The sequence below is a fragment of the Ambystoma mexicanum genome, chromosome 2p, assembly GCF_040938575.1.
Source record: "Ambystoma mexicanum isolate Mex_15411 chromosome 2p, UKY_AmexF1_1, whole genome shotgun sequence".
Classification (NCBI taxonomy): domain Eukaryota; kingdom Metazoa; phylum Chordata; class Amphibia; order Caudata; family Ambystomatidae; genus Ambystoma; species Ambystoma mexicanum.
In genome coordinates, this window is record NC_090923.1 from 1144993239 (window position 1) to 1145011684 (window position 18446).

The 18446-nt window shown below is 47.0% G+C and overlaps 1 protein-coding gene across 1 annotated transcript in view; it reads left to right on the forward strand.

The window, feature by feature from the left end:
• SMC1A (structural maintenance of chromosomes 1A) overlaps positions 1-18446 on the forward strand; it is a 642162-nt gene that overhangs the window by 261608 nt on the left and 362108 nt on the right. The window contains exons 11-12 of the mRNA XM_069645240.1: positions 4616-4795; positions 5366-5512. Of these exons, the coding sequence (XP_069501341.1) occupies positions 4616-4795; positions 5366-5512 (327 nt within the window). The remainder of the gene's footprint in view (positions 1-4615; positions 4796-5365; positions 5513-18446) is intronic.

Sequence of the window (18446 nt, forward strand, 5' to 3'; positions counted from 1 at the left end):
GCACACATGGAGTTGGCAGATTTCAAGGCCATGCTCCCAGCACAAAATATCTTCCGGACCCAACCGTCGAAGCGCTTGTTGTCCCTATCCGGAGGGATGGTAGCGTACACCACCTGCCTCGAGGTGGCCGTAGACGCCTGAACCACCAAGCTCTGGGGAGTGGGGTGAGTAGATAAATAGCTGGGGCTGCTACGGAAGGGCAGTATTTCTTGGTCAAAGACTTAATAGCCGGAAGAGATTCCGGAGACTGCCGAGCAGCTGCTACCCTTTTCTGTAAGGTAAGTTGACATGGCAAAACCGGGTCAGAGGATGGACCTTGATCTAAGGGTCTGCCTCAACTCCTCCAACTGTCTCCCGAAAAATGTGGAGCTTCATCAAATTCACCAGGGTCCTCAAACTCGGACCTCTTCTCCTCTTCATTAATGTGAGCCAGAGGGAGTTGAAACTCAGCTCTGGTGACAGAAGAGGGCCTGGAGTCCTAAACTGGCCTCAGACTTCACTGCCGCCTTCCTTGGAGGATCCACGATATCCGGGTACTCCAGAGGCAAATTTCGAGAAAAAATCCCTGTAGGTGCCGATGGCTTTGATGTTGAGAGCGTCGACAAACTAGACATCGTGATCGGCAAAGGCTTCAGCGTCGACACAGGTGCTGATGCCGCCGTGGGCTGGTACGGTGGCAAAGCGTTGATGTCCGAGTCGGACGGACACGGCGCCGACCGAGTGGACGCCGGTATCGAGCCCTCAGCAGGTTGCTGCGGTCTCATTGGGGACGGGTACTGAGACCTAGAGACACATCTCTTACGACTCTTCGAATCATTGTCTGTACGGGACCTCGAAGGCTCCCCATGCGAGTCGGTTCGTCGACCCGAGCCCGAAGGCGTGCGAGCCACGGTACAAGACAATCCTGGCCAGCTTTGTGAGAAGGCGCGATCGGTCCCATGCCCTGCGATTGAAAAATCGCTAACATAGATTCTTTAAACGCTGCCCATTCCTCCGGAGTCGAGGACTTTGTTGGGCACGTAACCTTCCTCGAGGCACCCTCCTCCAAAGAGGACGGGGAAGGCGACCGGTGACAGCGCTTCCTACAGTGTCGGGATGAGGAAGATGAGTGGCGGGAACCACTCCGGGACCGAGACCCCCAGGACTCCTTCCAACGCGCAGAGTCTCCCCTCGAGTCGTCGGTGGAAACCCCAGTGGACTTGGAAGTCCGGGACTTAACAGGCTTAGAGCCCCTACCTACCTGGAGCTTCCCCTTCCGCTCCCGCAAGGCCTTGGCAGTCAGTGACTGGCATTCCGAGTAGTCTGTCATGCGACTCGCCGAGGCACCACAAAGAAATGCGGTGGAGGTCGGGGAGCGATATTTTCGACTTGCAGTCCCGGCAGGTCTTGAAGCCAGATCACGGAGTCGGAGGGGTCGAAGAGAAAGACATTGTAACGATGAACACATGAGGCATGCCGAGTCTCACAAAGTTAACACGTTTGCGCAAAAAACTGAACCTACGCTGCGGGCGAAGTGCGTCCTATTTATAACATCCTGTGACATCGCCCTCGACGGAGGCCTTCAGGGGGACATCGACCCGACGTCATTGACGCAGGACGCCCTCTGCTGAAGAAAAGATTTCCGAAGTGCACAGCTGTGGACATTACATGTCAAAGATGTGGAATACGTTGGAGGAACATCCAGTCGAAAGAACGTTACCAGTTGGTAAGTAACTTGTTCTTTGACACTTAAATGCAATACTGAGGTTTGTGGCAAAGGAAAAAGGTTAGGGAAGGAAACGGAGGTTAACAAGTTCTCTGAACAGGCACGTACTTTAAAATCCCTCAATGAAGTATAGGTTAATCCTTTCCCAGCAATATAAGTAACTTGTACCACTTATGAGGGACAGTTAAACAAAATGTCAATGGGTAAGAAGAGTCTGCAGGGAGCCAGGACAGCCAATGTCCATTGACCAAAGTCTAGGAGAGCTGAGGCACTTATTGAAGAAAGCGCAAAACTCTTGCACAATGTTATGTAGAGTTTGTAGAAACGAATCACTGTTGGGCCACAAGCTGTAAGACTTGTGAAAGTAAAGCTGCAAGCAACTCTGCAGAAAAAGCAGCTACTGCAAGTCTCCAGTGAGACAAACAAGCTACATACCAAAAATCTAAGTACCCTTTCAGTTGACACAGTACCTTAGGTTAGAAGAAGAGATTTTCGGCTGGCTTCTGTTCCTGTTGCAGTCCTGCAGAGCCTGTGTTCCTGGGCCTCAGTCGTGGGGACAAGAGGGAGGACGTCTGGGGACTCCTGCACTTTGGTTTGAAGGTCGGCGGCAGCAAAGGGCTCTTTTCAAATCAAGAGCACTTCAGTTTCAGCTACCGGTAACTAGCACCACAGCGTTTCTTAGTGTGGGCTCCCCTTGCTTCTGGGGTCCGGCACTCTGTTGAGGTGGCTCATGCTTGCGCCGTCCTCTTTCAAAAGGGTCCTCTGGATCATCCTGGAGCTTGGTTCCGGCTTAGAGACGATGCACTTGTTTCTGGTGTTTCTTACCCCTGACACTTGGTTCCAGCAGCAGCAAGGAAGTACAGCCAGCAGTAAGAGGGCTTCCAGGCAAGTTCTTCTTGGGGTGGATTGGTCACACCAACCCAAGGGGAGAAGTCGTCCGTTGCGGGGCTTCTCTAGTCGATACGAAATTTGGAGCTTCAGCACTGCAGTAGGGCTTCACCAAGCAAACCAAACGGTCCAGGAGGGTGCAGCTAGCTTCTCTTCCAGTTTCTTCTTCGGATTCTTTGTCCAGTGGTCGACTCTGCCTTCTGTCTAAAAGACCTTGTCTTTTATGCAGGTTTCTACCATTCATTCGCAGCCAGCCATCCAATCACCTTTGGGTGCATTTGTGTAACCAAGGAGACTAAGCACAGGAAGTTTCGGGGACCTCCCTCGCGTCCTACCCTTTCAGAAACGCTGGAGCCAGAGGCAGGATTCAGCACTGAGGCCACAAACTAAGAGTAAAACGTGCAGAGTAAAACCCAAGAAGGACCTTTCCAACAAGAATGGCGAAATAAGAAGACGGGGGCCATTTTGACAAAATGGGTACCTATAGGTGCAATACCAGCTGTAAAAATGCACAATGGTAGGAAAATTAAACCTCTGCCACCAGCCATTAATTGTAGTGAGGGTAACATAAAAATGGTACATGATAAAGTAGACAAAGTGGCTACTAAGTAATCCCCGAGCACTTCCACATAAGATGGTGTGCTGGGTGAAGGCTCCCACCTTAGCATGCACGTGTCCAAACTGACAAAGTAAATTACACATCCCGCTAGGGAATGAAACCAGGTGAGTAATTGCAAGGGAACCAAAGTTAATATAAGTAAAATAATTGGAAGCAAAGAACTCTGCTGCCCGAGAGCGACCTGGCAAATATTACATGAATAGTACATTATTAGCCGCTGAGACAGGGAGACCAGGCATTTCGGTAGAGAGCCTAGAAAAACATGGCGTTTGAGATGGCTCAAAATGGAGTCCAAAGTATACACATGCATTTGTTTACTGACTTCTAACAACAACTAGAAGATGCGAATATAAGGGGCAAAGATAGCTCCCCCCCCCTTAGCTCACCCTGCATTTACCTGGTGCGGGAATGGTGTAGGGGGGCGGAATATACCACCTCTCCCCTAACATGTGTCTACAACTAGAAAAAGGGAAGTAAAGTCAATTTCATTTGACTACCTTTGGAAACAGTAGTTTATACAAGAGAAGGTATTTAAACCTTAAGATAAATCCAAAGGACTTATCTGTGACACTGCACTGAAGGTGCTGTATGTCACAATACAAAAGGTGATGCCCATGGAGTTTGTCAGATTCTAGAATCATAGAAACACAGTTCAAATCAAATAAAAAAATACATGAGTGAGAAAAAAGTCTCGCTCACACCGGGTTAAAAATAAAAAAGTCCTAAAATCCAGCAAAAGAGCTGTGGGCTCTCTAAGATTGAAGGGAATTGGCACAAAAATGAGAATTCTCCCCAACACCAGTCGGGGCTGCATTAAATTCAAAGTTCTTGCCATTTACACACCAATGCCTCTCAACTCTGCACCCTCTACCTCTCCTAAGCAGAACACAGCAGACCTACATGTTCCAACAGCCACAAACTCTCCCTTCACAGATTCAAATGCACTGGAGCAGGTGGCCCGCGCTTCCCTGTCCCCCGCCCCTATCCCCCCTTTCCCCTCCGCAACTCCCTTTCACTTTCTCTTCGATCAGAACGTCCATACTGGCCCTTCAGGAATCACACAAAGGCTTGGCTCTTCAACTAATTTGACTGTATCACCTCTTGCCTTTTCTCCTGCCTACACATTGTTTTTTTGTCTTCTATGTAACCAGTGCTTAGTTGCCTTTGGGTTTTATGCCCTTTACAAATGTAAAAAATTAAATGCATTTATTTAGTTTAGTGAAGAAGTTGTAATACTCTTGGCCAAACACTATTTATAGCCGTTGGCTTAAAGTGTTACAAGCTGCAAAGAAAATTATTATTGTCTCCTTTTGGCTTTCATGGCCAGGGGTGCTGCATACGTTTTGTCTTGTGCCTGTTGAATATGTGAGGATTGCTAGTCATTTTGCTACTTTGCTCTTCAGGTGAAACCTACTGATGAGAAACTGCGAGAGCTGAAAGGGGCTAAACTGATCATTGACGTTATTCGCTATGAACCCCCGCACATTAAGAAAGCCCTGCAGTATGCCTGTGGCAACGCACTGGTCTGTGACAATGTGGAGGATGCCCGCCGAATTGCATTTGGGGGATACCAGAGGCACAAGGTAGGTAGCCGTACCCAGTGACGGAGGCGAATATGCCACCGGCTACATGAAAAATATTCCCTAGAGGCTTGAGGCCAGGTACCCAGGCTAACCTTGAGTAAAGGGCATTGCTCTTTTTTCTGAAGGACATGTTTTCTGATTCAATTGGCCGCTCGTGTTCGTCAAGGCAAGTGCCTATAGCGTCTGAGACTTTGAATGGATAGTACTTCCTCCCGGTATTAACCCGAAGACGGTTTCTGCGATGGCTGGTACTGAGGATGTGCTTGGAGTGAGGGAAGTGCTACTGGCCCTGTGTGTAAGGCTGATAACCTGTGGGGTTGGGGTGGTTCTTATTAATACCTGTATATTGGGGAGGTGCTTGTACTGAAGATTACTTTCCCTTGAACACCTGTTGTGGGTTTCTGAAGCTGTGTGTTTTAGAGAATCTACTGGAGTATTATGATTTCATAGACCTGAAAGCCATGAGTGGGTTATCTGTGAATGTCTCCACACACTGAATGTATACGAAACGGCAAATAGTTTCTCTTTGGCTTCCTTTTAATTGTTTTGTGTGCCCCTTTTTTTAACTAGACTGTTGCCTTGGATGGAACCTTGTTCCAGAAGTCCGGTGTGATTTCTGGTGGTGCCAGTGACCTTAAGGCAAAGGCCAGGCGGTGGGATGAGAAAGCAGTGGATAAACTGAAGGAGAAGAAGGAGCGACTGACTGAGGAGCTTAAGGTGAGAGAAGTGAGATAACTGCTGTGCAAGTCATTTTGTCTGACAGGGCAGGGGCAAAATTATTAAATGTTGCTGTATAGGGGTAGGTCTTTGTGCGCCTACTAGGCAATGAGAGAGTATTTTGTGAGGAGTCCGGAATGCGAGACGGACACAGAGGTAGTTTTCTCACAAGTTTACATTTTATTAAATGAAATGAGGTCATACAAATGTCTATCTTTCCCTAGCCTAATCAGAATGTCCCTGCCTTAACTAAGGCTAAAGAAAAAATGCCTTAGTGTCAAAGAAGCATCTGACCCTCGCACTAATACATACAACATCATTATACAAGGTTACTTTGGCTGTCGTCCACAAAATATACCAGCTCAAAAGCTTTAGGTGATACGCCTTGTGACCAGTGTTGGATTCCCATCCCCTGGGTCAATTCAGGAATACCTTGAGCAAAGTTCAGGTTCAAAAAAGTTCTGTGCAATTACAAAGTTCCATTCAGCATAGCACAACGTTTTTCCAGTCAATATCCTTTCTCTTGGCAAAGTGAATACTTTCTTCCAAATGCTTGTTCATAAATCACAGCAACTGTCAATTTTCCACACTCTGGCTTGACAAACAAAAGTCTTTTCCTCAAAACACAAGTTAATAAATCAGGCAAAGTTTCTTTTCTCAAGGGGTATGCAATTGTTAATGTAATATACTTCTTATGCAACAGTTCATCGAGGCAATGTTTTAGAATTAACACTTTTCCACCTCACCTTTTTACCACAACCAAAGTACTTAAATCATCATTTTCCTTCCTGGTTTACTTACCTGCAAGGATAAAAGCCCTACTGCTGCAATGGTTCTCTGTGGTAATGCTTGTTCCAAAATTCTCCAAACCAGGAACATAAATGAGGAGGTTTGAACCAACAGCTGCTTCTCCTTAAAGTCTCTTGAATCTTAACAAAGTGGGTTACATCTATTCCCAAATTTGTTTTATTTAAAAAATATATTCTTCTCCTGCTCGCCTTTTGATTGTAGGGAAAGCAGGTTACAGTTCTCTCCCCCGTGGTCTCTCCTACAATGATGGCTTAGCTCCTGCTGCCTTTGTCTTCTGGTTATGCAAAGTCTTGGCTGCTGGCAATGCAGGTTACAAATATCTGTTTCAAATTGATATCCCCTGCTTGGAGAGTTCCACCCTGTTTGCCCTTGTAGCTCTCTTCCCTGGCTTTGGCAATGCGGGTTACCATGGTCCCCCAATTGGTATCCCTTATTAGGAGAGTTGCACCCAGTTTGCATCAGTTAATTTGTTTGGTATTTAAAATTGCTACTTTCACCTACCAGTCTCCTTTGGCGCGCCCGGAGTCACCTGCTCCAGGCCAACACACAGGTATGCCTTGGCGTCTCCTGACTCGCTAGTATTGATGTGGATCTCCTTCTCTGCTCCTGCCAGCTCCGATTTGACTGCTGCGATCCGCACAGTCCTTCAGAGGAGCCCTGGCAGCTCTGTGTGCTCTCCTGTGCGACTTCAGTACCCGAGCCATACACAGCGTGTCGGCAGCTAGTCTCCCACGCGACTTGGCTTGCCTTCCACTGCGCATTCTCTGCATGGCTACGGTGCTCCAGCATCTACAACATCTCTCGCACAGCGTCCTGCGGCCAACACAGCTACACAATTAACTGCTCTGCTCCTGCACCATTTATATATTTAAAGGTCCTGCTCAGTTGCTTTCTGCCAAAACTAGAATGCTCATTCGGCTTCATCGCCTCTGAAGCCCTCTTCCTCCCAGTACTATGGGCAGTGCTCCAGATAAGATTTGCGTGAGAGTATTTGTTAGGCAAGATTGTGGGCAGTACCCTTTAGGAGACTACCCCAACCTTGTCCTCCTGGCAATAGGTAACCCAACCTTTGGTATAAGTCTGTACTGGAAAGGTTGGTAGTGTGGCTGAGCAGCCACGCTTATCTCAAGAGGGGTCAAAGTGAGCAGTAGGGTTTTTAACACAGATTCACAGTGAGAAGTATTCAAATAAACTCTTACACTCAAGGTTTCTTGCTTAAACAATTATTTATTTAACAGTCAGTTATATAAGCCTTCTTCAGAAGGGAGCAAAACATGTAACACTTAAAATATACTTCAAAACACTCTCTCTAAATCAGATGATGCCCATTGGGGGTGGCACACAGACATTTCCTACACCCTTGGGTGATTTAAATAGCTGGGCCACTGTGGACATTGATTTATCACTGGTGCATTTCGAGCAATACTGGTACATTTAGAGCAATACTGAGTTTGGTGTGATTGAGCAGCCAGGTTTATCTGAAGAGGGGTCAATGTGAGCTGTAGGGGAGTTACACAGAGATTCACAGTGACAAGTATTCAAATGAACATATTAATTTAAGTCAGTTTGAGTAAGTCTGCTTCAGAAGGGGCAATATAATATTAACACCCAAATACACTCCACAATACAACCTCTTAATATTTACAAATCAGTAAGTACCCTTTTGGTATTACACACACACTTCCTACACCCTCAAGTGACTTTAGTAACTAGGACACTGTGGATATTAATATATCACTGTTTGCATTTAGAATGAGCCTTAAGAGTTTGTCAAAAGAAAAAGGTTATTAGAACAGAACAAGAGATCTCACAAATATTCTGAAAGCAGACAAGTACTTTTGTACACCCCCCCAATGCAAAGAGTTAACCCCTTCCTGGTAGGAAGACCAAACACAATGTCAGAAGTAAGAAGAGTCATACACGGAGCCAGGCTAGGCCAAAGTCAACTGGGCAGAGGTCTAGGTGAGCTGAGGCACTTCTCAGAGTTAGGTAGGTAAAGGTCTTGCACAATGTTTTAGAAGTCTTTGGAGAAAAGAAGAAATCAAAGTAGGGTCCCTTCCTGAGGGATATCTCTATAAGCAAGGAGAAGGCATGGCAGTAGAAGGTCCCACTTTATTTTAAGGGGTTCCTCTAAAGCGCCAATCATGATCTTAAAACCTAGCCAACAACCTATTGGTTTGGGGATGGTAGGCTGTTGAGAACTTGTAGGTCATTCCACAGTTTTTCCACACAGTTTGCATGTAGTGGGACATAAAATGGGTCCCCCTGTCTGAGATGACCTCCTTAGGAAAACAAACCCTCGTTAAAATACCAAGGAGGGCCTTAGCCACTGCCTCAGCAGTAACAGTCCTCATAGGTATGGCTTCAGGATACCTGGTAGCATGGTCTACCACAACCAATATAAATCTGTTGCCTGAAGATGTGGGAGGGTCTAGGGGACCAACAATGTCAATCCCTACCTTCTCAAAAGGAGCTTTCGCCACTGGGAGAGGCACCAAAGGTGCCACATTCTTGGCTCCACTCTTGGCAGAACTCTGACAAGTGTGACAGCTTCTACAGAACTTATCTACATCAGATCCCATTTTAGGCCAGTAGAAATGCAGAGAAATCCTCTCCTTGCTTGTTAAGGAGAATTCTCTGTACGTTAGAGACCCCCAGCTTTTTTTGCTTGGTTTCGGGACTTTGTATCTCACATATTTTCCCTGTGATTTAGACTGTTTCTTTTGACTTTGGAGTCTAACAACCTCCATAGGCATCATCTTTACATTGTGACACACAGCACCTTCAGTGCAGTGGCACAGTGAAGTCTTAGATTTCCCAAAGGTTTAAATACCTTCTCTTGGTGAAACTGTTTCCAAGAGCAGTGAATTTGACTTTTCTTACATTTTGTAACTTTCTAGACCAGCACACACTCTTACCATAGGGTGCTTGAAGGGTTACTGAGTATCCCCTTTGTCTAGTTTCTCATGTAACCCTTTCTACAATTAATGGCTGGTGGCAGTGGTTTACTTTTTACAGCCATTTGTGTGTTTTTTACTGTGGGCTGCAATTGCAGCTGCAGTAAGTCACCCATGAGTGCTCATTTTGTCAAAATGGCCCTGGTCGTCTTTTTTTCATCATTTCTTGTTGGAAAGGTCCTTAAGATTTACTCTGCACGCCAAACCAGGTTTAGTCCCTTTGTTCGTTTTGTCTTTGGCGGGATTCACGAGTGAAGCCCGCCTCTGGCTCCAGTATGTCTGGCAGGGGCAGGAAGAGAGGTAGGGGCCCGAAACTCTGTGCTTAATCCCCCATGGTTACAGAAATGCACCCATAGGTGATTGGCCGGCTGGCTGTCCTTGGAGGACAGCCACCCTGCTGTGTGATTGACAGCTAGACTGGAATTAATGGGAGAAACCTGCATAAAAGCAAGGCTTTTTGGCTTGGAATGCAGAGTCGACCACTGGACGAAGGAATCTGAAGAACTCTGAAGAGATGCCTTCTGCAACTCCTGGACTGTTGATTTGCCCGGTTAAGCCCTGCTGATGTGAATAAGCTCCAAATTCGTTTTGACTAGAAAAGGCCTGCAAGGACGACTTCTCCCTTTTTGGGGTTGGTGGGACCAATGAGCTCCAAAGTGAACTCGTTTGGACATCTTCTCGGAGCTGGCTGTACTTCTGCTGCTGCTGGAACCAAAGTGCCAGGGAGGGGAACACCAAATCGATTGGATCGCTGTTAAGTCGGACCTGAGCGCCAGGAAGATCCTCCGGACTTCCCTGAAGCAGCACCTCAGGAGTGCTGGACGCCTAATGTGAGGAAAGTCTGAAGTGTTATCAGAGAACTGCAGTGTTGCTATTTGCTGCAAGACGCGAGGAGCTGAAACCGCAAAGTGCCGCTGAATTGAAGTTTGCCCATTGCTGCCGCCGTCCTTCCCATTGCAGTGCAGGAGTCCCCAGACATCCTCCCTCTTGTCCCCTTGACTAAGGCCGAGGAACACAGGATCTGCAGAGCTGTGCAGGAACAGAAGCCAGTTGGAACCATTTCTTCTCAACAAAGGAACTGAGGACTTACCTCTTGTGGTGCAGCCTTACTTGTTCTCAGTTGAGACTCGTCTTGGTTAACCTTGCAGAGTTGCTTGCAACTTTGTCCCTCACAAGAATCCCAGCTTGTGGCCCTTCAAGTGATCTTAATTCTACAAACGTTTCTAAAAACATTGTGCAAGACTTTTACTTGCCCGCAAAGATCTTCACCTCCCCTAGACTTTGCTCAACTAACATTAGCTGCCATGGCTCCCAGAGAGACTCTTCTTACCTTTTGACTGTTTCTACCTTTTCCCCAGGAAAGGGTTAATTTACTTTGCATTGGAGGGTTTCAAAATATACTTACCAGTTGTTTGAAGTATTTGTTAACCTTTGTTTTATTCCCTTATCTAACCTTTGCACCAAACTCAGTATTGCTCTAAATGCAACAGTGATAAATCATTGTCCACTGTCCTAGCTTTTTAAGTCACCTGAGGGTGTAGAAAGTGTGTGCCATCCCCAATGGGTATCATCTAATGTAGAGAAACAGTGTGTTTTGAAGTGTATTTTGAAGTGTTGCATGTTTTGCTCCCTTCTGAAGAAGGCTAATATAACTGACTGTTAAATTAATAATTGTTTAATCAAGAAACCTTGAGTGTAAGAGTTTATTTGAATACTTGTCACTGTGAATCTCTGTGTAACCACTCCACTGCTCACATTGACCCCTCTTGAGATAATCCTTGCTGCTCAGCCACACTACCAACCTTTGTAGTACAGACTTATACCAAAGGTTGGATTCCTATTGCCAGGTCAAGGTTGCTGTAGTCTCCCAGAGGGTACTGCACACAATTTTGCCTAACATTGGTCTTCTTAAAACTTAAGCGACCAGCTAGAGGGATCTCATGGGCTAACTGTAGAAACTGGGGGGGTCTCGCCACCCGAGGCACTACACGTCTTCTGTAGTCCCCTGGGGTACACTCAATAGGCTCACTGTAAAGGAGGCCATCCTACCAGTACAACCTGTGCTTCCCTGGCTCCTGCTCTTCCAGCTGGAAAGCTGCCTGTTGGCGAAGTCCTTCAGCAGAGGTCAGAGAGTGACCTACTCTTGAAGTCTTTCCTAGAGGGTCCACCTTCTGCAAGCAAAGTCTGTAGCTCAGGGTGGTCTTTATGATCTAGATCTTCAACACAGGAAAGGGTTTCTCCCTGGTCTGTTCCACTAGTAGCTGATTCACCACTTTCTGGTTGATCTACCCACTCAGCCTCAGCTGGTGGAGGGGGTCACAGGTGTGACCTTGGGCTGTCCTCTTGGGGATGTCCTTGTCCTTTGAACAGGGGTGACACCTTTCGTCTTTCCTGAGACCTTGTGTTTCCCCTTTGTCTCCATTTTTGGCTTGGAATTAGAAGGGTGTCCTTCCTGTGGACTGGGAGTTTTAGGTACTTGTTAACTTCCCACTGAGAGTCATCTAAAGTTGCCTCTCTGGCCAGTCTAGTATTCTGCTGCTTCCTTTTACTGGGGTGCTTGATACAACTCCAAGAGTCTTTAAGTCCTTCCCCAACAGGACTCCTAGTCACCTCATTTTGTACACTGACCGGTATTCTTAGTCATATTATTGCACTGTATGAGAGCTGGCAGTATTGGAGCCATCTAGATTGTGCCGCCAGCAAGTTTACTGGGACCTTTTGGGTGCCTTAGCAACATCCTCAGGCTTGATACAACTTTCATCCACCACTGTAATGCTGGCCCCAGTGTCTCTAATGGCAGGGGCCTCCTGGCCATTTACAAGCACACTGTCCTTGTAGTATTCTTTTGTTTTATCTGCAATATATTTATACACATCCACATTCCGCTGTTCCCACAGACACTAAAGAAACACTCCAATGGGGTCTTCAGCTAATAGTTGAAAGTTACCACTTGACATGTGAACTTCTCCCTCAGGGATGAAGGCTATGGAGGCAGTGTGGACCCATGAAGGATTATCCTTGCATCTGGGATCCCCTTTCACATGGTTAGTTGACCCACAATCATAACATTTAGCAAATGTTCTTTGGAATGGGGGCTGCAGCTGACCTCCCTCTGATTTAGCAACAGAGGTTTCACTAGACTGACCCGGTTTCCCATGGTTTTTACCCTTTTTTTGTTTGTGGCCCTCTTTTGGGTCGTTGGAATTTGAATTATCTTTCCATCTTTCTTGTGCTGCTTCCCCTCATCCTTTTTGAGTGGCCCCAGAATCCTTGTGTGTAGCCCTGTTGGCAACCCACAAGTCTGCAGCCTTTGTTAACTTCTTGGGATCAATCTCATTTGTGTCAGCCAAGTGCTGTCACAGCTCAGGAGAGCAGGCATCAAAAATAGATTCCAATAAAAACAGATCTCATTCCTTTAAAGGTGTTCACTCTGTAACCCTTAACCCAACCATCTGTTTTTCACAAAATTCACACACACAGGTAGCCCAAGGGGTACCATCAGTCTTTTTGAGGGTCCTGAACCTCTTAATGTACCGGGAAGGATTTTTCCTAAATCTCGCTATCAAGGCCAGCTACACATTCATCTTTCAAGTTGACAACCTACTTTACAGCATCAGTTGCAATCTGGGGGAGCCTAGACAAAAGCCAGGAAATCAGCTGATTCCCTGTGAGACCCTGAATCCCATGATTGTATTGAAAGGCACCCAACCAATCCAAAACATCAAGTTTCACATCATACATACTCACTGCTTCTTTAGGAAAGCAAGGCCTCTTGGGACTGGAAGAACTAGAGGACTCTGGGAAGGAAGCATTTTCAATAGACCATCTTTTCATATCGAGAGCATGCTGCATTTCTATTTCCCCCTAGCTTGATGTCCTGATGTTTGGCTTCAGTTTGAGCTTTCAACCTTTTGCTTTACTTTATTGCTTTATTTCGACAAAATAGTCATAAAAGCAGTCCACAAAAACAGGTAAAAAAAAACATATTGGTTACATCATCACAATCGCTTAGCTCATAATCACTCCAGTAAAATTACACAATAATTGCTTTACCTTTAAAGAAACAAATGGGTCAGCATTACACAAACAATAGCAGCTCATACAGAAAGTTGTCTTTACCCCATGGCACTGTTCAGCAACTTATCCTTCCTCATACATTTTTCTTGCCCAACTCTGATAACTTGTATTGGCAAGCACAGCCTCCGTATCTGAGGCACCCAGGCAAATTGCCATAGCAACAGCTAGGGCCCTACATCCACGGCTTCGAAAGCGGTTCCTCAAAGGCATTGTGGCCGGACAGAGTAACAAATGGTGGTGTACCGTCTCCTCAGACTCGCCACAGAGGATGCATGACATGGAAATGCAGCAGTCGGCAAGATTCCAATACAGAACTTTAAATGTAAAGCTCTTTCCCACCTTGGCAAGACATAATCCAGGTATTCTTTGCAGTCCGCCCATGTCTTTATTCTGACCAGCTGCTCAGAAGCCCTGGATCTTCCCAAGATGTCCCCTCGAGCCTTTACCCCTGCTGCACTCTTAATTGCTTCCTTTCAAACCGGTGTGATGGTTGAGGGATTTGACCAATAATCATCCAAACCAGCAAACCCAGATATCTTTTCACATGGGCAGCCCACTTTAAGGAGCCGCTTTCCTGCGGGGACAAAACATCTGTAACTTTGGTCTATCGTGCTCAGGCCCTCACAAAATCCCGCCTGGTGATGTATTACACCAGAGCTATATACCCACGGATCCTAGTGAATAAAAGTGCCCTGGCAAATGTCTACTCCCCCCCCCCAATAGCTCCTCGTGCCAGCCCCTTTTCTTCTCGCTCAACATTGTGCGGTAAGCAGATCTTGCCTGTCTGATCACAACGCATCTCAGGAGCTCTTTACACTTGGAAGCAGCTATAAGGCGCCCATTGGCTTCCCGACACTCCCTATCATACCAGGGTGTTGCTTTATCCCTAGGTATGTGTTTTTATCGCAGGTTTGGAACAATAGACTCCTACTGTCCCCATGATTTCTTCATGGAACTTGATCAAGGCTGCAGCATCTCTCGGGTCTGACCTTGCAAAGTCCTCGAGCAGGGCAAATTGCAGCATACACCTGCGGGAGAACCCCTTCCAGGCCCAAGCGACCCCCACCTCATATTCTTTTTCACCTTGTCAAATGAATCAGGGATAAGTGTTATGTCATCTTGGGTGCCCTTACTCCCTCCTATGTGCCCCCATAAATCCTTGCTCACCGTCATAAATACGGGGTGGTGGTCGCTCTCCACCCTCCTGGTGATTTCAAATGCCTCAATAAATCTCCAGGCCTCCAGAATAACAAACCTATATAATCAATTTTGCTAGATGACCGACCATTATCAAAAGTATTTACACACCCTAAGATTAACCGTGGCTAACAGGATGACCATCTCATCCGCTGCCTCATACTGCCTCCTTGGGGGGGGGGGGCTAGTAAGCGGGTGAATCAAACCACAGACATTATACTCCTCTGTTGTGGCGTCTACCAAAGTGGACACCGGCTCAATCTGAGCATTGAGATCCCCCATGATCAAAATTTCTGGAAGTCCAGAGGAGCACCCCTGCCTACCCCCCCCACCCCCCGACATAACTTTGTTTGTGATCTTCAATAGGAATGACACCCATCTGCCAAACATGACCCTGCTGTAAAAATGAACTAGAACAGAGGTGTTACCCCACAATTCGAAGTCCAGTGCCAATACATCGGGAGAGTGCATATCCAGCACTGTGACAAGGGAGTCCTTGACCAGGAACACCAGACCCCCGGACGTTGTCCCTGTGGTCGTTTGAGTGCACCTACAAAGAAGGTTGCATACCCTTCCAGAGTTGTTGATTTGAGGGCCCACGTTTCCTGCACCGCACCACCTCGAACCCCCTAGTGAAAAACCGCCAATCCTCATCAGTAAGCTATGTTCCAGGATAGGACCCACACCCTGGGCAATGTCTGGTGGGAGCTCTACCACACTTTGGGTTGCATTCGCTCGCAGCACCCTGTCCACTTCCCAGGTGAGAGCAGAAGAAATACAGCTCCAACCTTGCTCTGGTTGCCCAACACTTCAAGTGCTATGACCCCACCCCTGGTTAACACCGAGGCAAACGAGATGCTGCTGTATCCCCACACTATTCGGGCAGTCTGCACTAGATGGCCTTCTCCAGCTTTCCATTCCCGCTGGGAGGCTCCCAGTACATGACCGGGTGGTAAGCTTGCCTAGACTGATGCTGAACTCCTGGCATACAATGGGATACAAGCAGGCTCCTGACATAAGGCTGGGTGCCGGGTGCCTGCCTGCCCAAAACAGGGCTGTGTACCTGCCATGTGATAAGGTCCAAACGGGCTGCCAGGGATACGTCTCAACCCACCCGGCAGGGAACACAATGACCACTCGGGGGGATGGAGTGGGGACAGACATTCTAATGGAAATCTGTAGTTGGAGTGGCCCGTTGCTCCAGTTCTAGGAGACCCTTTACGAAATGGGAATCCTTTACCCAAACTTTAATGGCATCCACCCCCCCGCGTGCCTACTAGTCTCTCGCAGGAAACTAGGCCACTGTGAATCAGCGATGCTTTAACCAGTGACTAACTATATTCAGCTGGCTATCACCCCGTTTTATTTTTTTCGGGGCATTCATGAGATGGAACCATTCCTGGTTCTCAGGACCGAAAACCTTATAAGCGGGGCCCGAGTTCCCTTCGACCCCCACCATCCCGTCTACCACCCTGACAATTGGGAGGAACTAGATTTGACGAGGAAGAGCACACCATTTACTGGAAATACATGAATGTTTGGCGGAACGCTTAGACAATTAACATCCCGTCCTCCGTGTAAGGCAAGGTTTGGTGCAGTACCCTTTGGGTACACTACAACAACCTTGACCACCTGGCAATAGGAACCCAACCTTTGGTATAAGTCTGTACTACACAGGTTGGTAGTGGGGCTGAGCAGCCAGGCTTATCTCAAGAGGGGCCAATGTGAGCAATAGGGTGGTTACACAAAGATTCACAGTGACAAGTATCCAAATAAATACTTACACTCAAGGTTTCTTGATTAAACAAATTGTAATTTAACCGTCAGTTTGAATAAGCCTTCTTCAGAAGGGGCAGTATAATAGTAAAACACAAATACACTTCAAAATACACACTCTTAGATTCTCTAAATCGGCAAGTAACCATTTGGGATGGCACACTGACACTTCTTACACCCCCAGGTGACTTAAATAGCTAGGGCACTGTGGACATTAATATATTACTGATATATTTAAGGCAGGACTGAGCTTGGTGGCAAAGTAAAGAGGTTTTAGAATAAGACAAGAGATCACAAAAATATTCTGAAGCCGGTAAGTACTTTTGAAGCCCCAATGCAAAGTAAGTTGACCCTTTCCTGGAAGGAAGCTGAAAACGCACTATCAGAGGAGAGAAGTCATTCAGGGAGCCAGGCCAGCCAATGTCAATTGGGCAAAAGTCTAGTTGAGCTGAAGCACTTCTTGCAGGTAAGTAAGTCTTACACAATGTTTTAGAAGTCTTTGTAGAAAAAGTAGAATCAAAGTAGGGCCACAAGCTGGGAGGCTTGTGAGGTGTAGAAGATGAAAGCAACTCTACAGGCGCAACCAAGACAGGTCTCAACTGAGTAAGGCTACAAGACGAGCAGTATGTTCTGACTTTACAGTACCTTTGGTTGGAAGAAATGGATCTCGCTGGCTTCGGTTCCTGTGTGGCTCTGCAGATCCTTTTGTTCCTGTGCCTCAGTCGTGGGGAAAAGAGGGAGGACTTCTGGGGGACTCCTGCAACAGGATGGTCGGCGACAGCAAAGGGCAGACTTCAATTCAGTGGCACTTCGATGTTTCAGCTTCTTGCGTCTGACAGCAAATAGCACCACCGTGGCCTCTCGGATACCTCCTTTTTCCACGCATCTGAGGTCCAGCACTCACTTGAGGTCGCTCATGCTTGGTCAGTCCTGCTATAAGGGAGTCCGGAGGATCTTCCTGGAGCTCGGGTCCGACTTAAAAGCAATGCACTCGATCTGGTGTCCTCTCACTGGCACTTCGGTTCCTGCAGCAGCAACGGAAGTACAGCCAGCTCTCAGAGGATGTCCAGACGAGTTCACTTTGGGGTTGATTGGTCCTACCAACCCAAGGGGAGAAATCATCCTTGCAGGGCTTCTCTAGTCGAAAAAACGAATTTGGAGCTTCAGCACAGCCGCAGGGCTTCACTGAGCAAACCAACGGTCCAAGAGTTGCAGCAGGCGTCTCTTCCAAGTTCTTCTTTGGATTCCCTCGTCCAGTGGTAGGCTCTGCCTTCCAAGCCGAAAGCCTCGCCTGTTATGCAGGTTTCTCCCAATCATTCCAGCTTAGCTGTCAATCACACAGCAGAACTCGGAGCCTTAAAACTCTGATGCCGTCAGTCCGAAAGGAAATGGCGCGCAGCCTATACAACCGCTGACAGAGCTGCCTTTCGTCTCGCCTTGTCAATATACCAAAAGGCATTTCTGGCTGCTAAAAAATAATTTTTTAGTGATAAAGTCGAAGGTGCTGTTAATAGGCCCTAAAGCACTATTTGAATTAGTCAAATCTTTTTGCACACCTACGGAAGCTGGTTCCTCTATTGAAAATTTGCAAGTTCTCTGTGACTCCCTCTCCTCTTTCTTCCATTCTAAATTTGTATCTATTCTTAAAGATATTCGAGACAACTGTATCGGGAGTGCCACTGTTCAGGAACCCTCCGAACTGCCATGCCCCATCACTTCTTAGCTATCCTTCCCGGTCTTCTCCGAGCAGGACAGTTCCACAGCCATTCATAGCCCTAAATCAGCTTCGCCTGCGGATGCCATACCGCTGTCTCATTTCACATATCACTACAGCAGTGAATCTGTCATTTCAAGAGGGGTTTATCCCCAGCACATTGAAGCATGCCCCTGTGCTGCCGCATTTGAAAAAGCCCTCCCTAGACCCTGGCGTGCTTGCCATTTTCCGGCCCATTTCTCCTCTTCCTGCTTTGATGAAGGTTTTGGAAACTCTCTTGTTTCTACCCTTCTGTCATCCTTTTTGGAAACTTCGAAGTTTTTAGATATATTTCAGTCACGTTTTTGACCGGGGAGAGGAACCAAATCAGTACTTAAGGAAGCTCTTCTCCTGCTGGACCAGT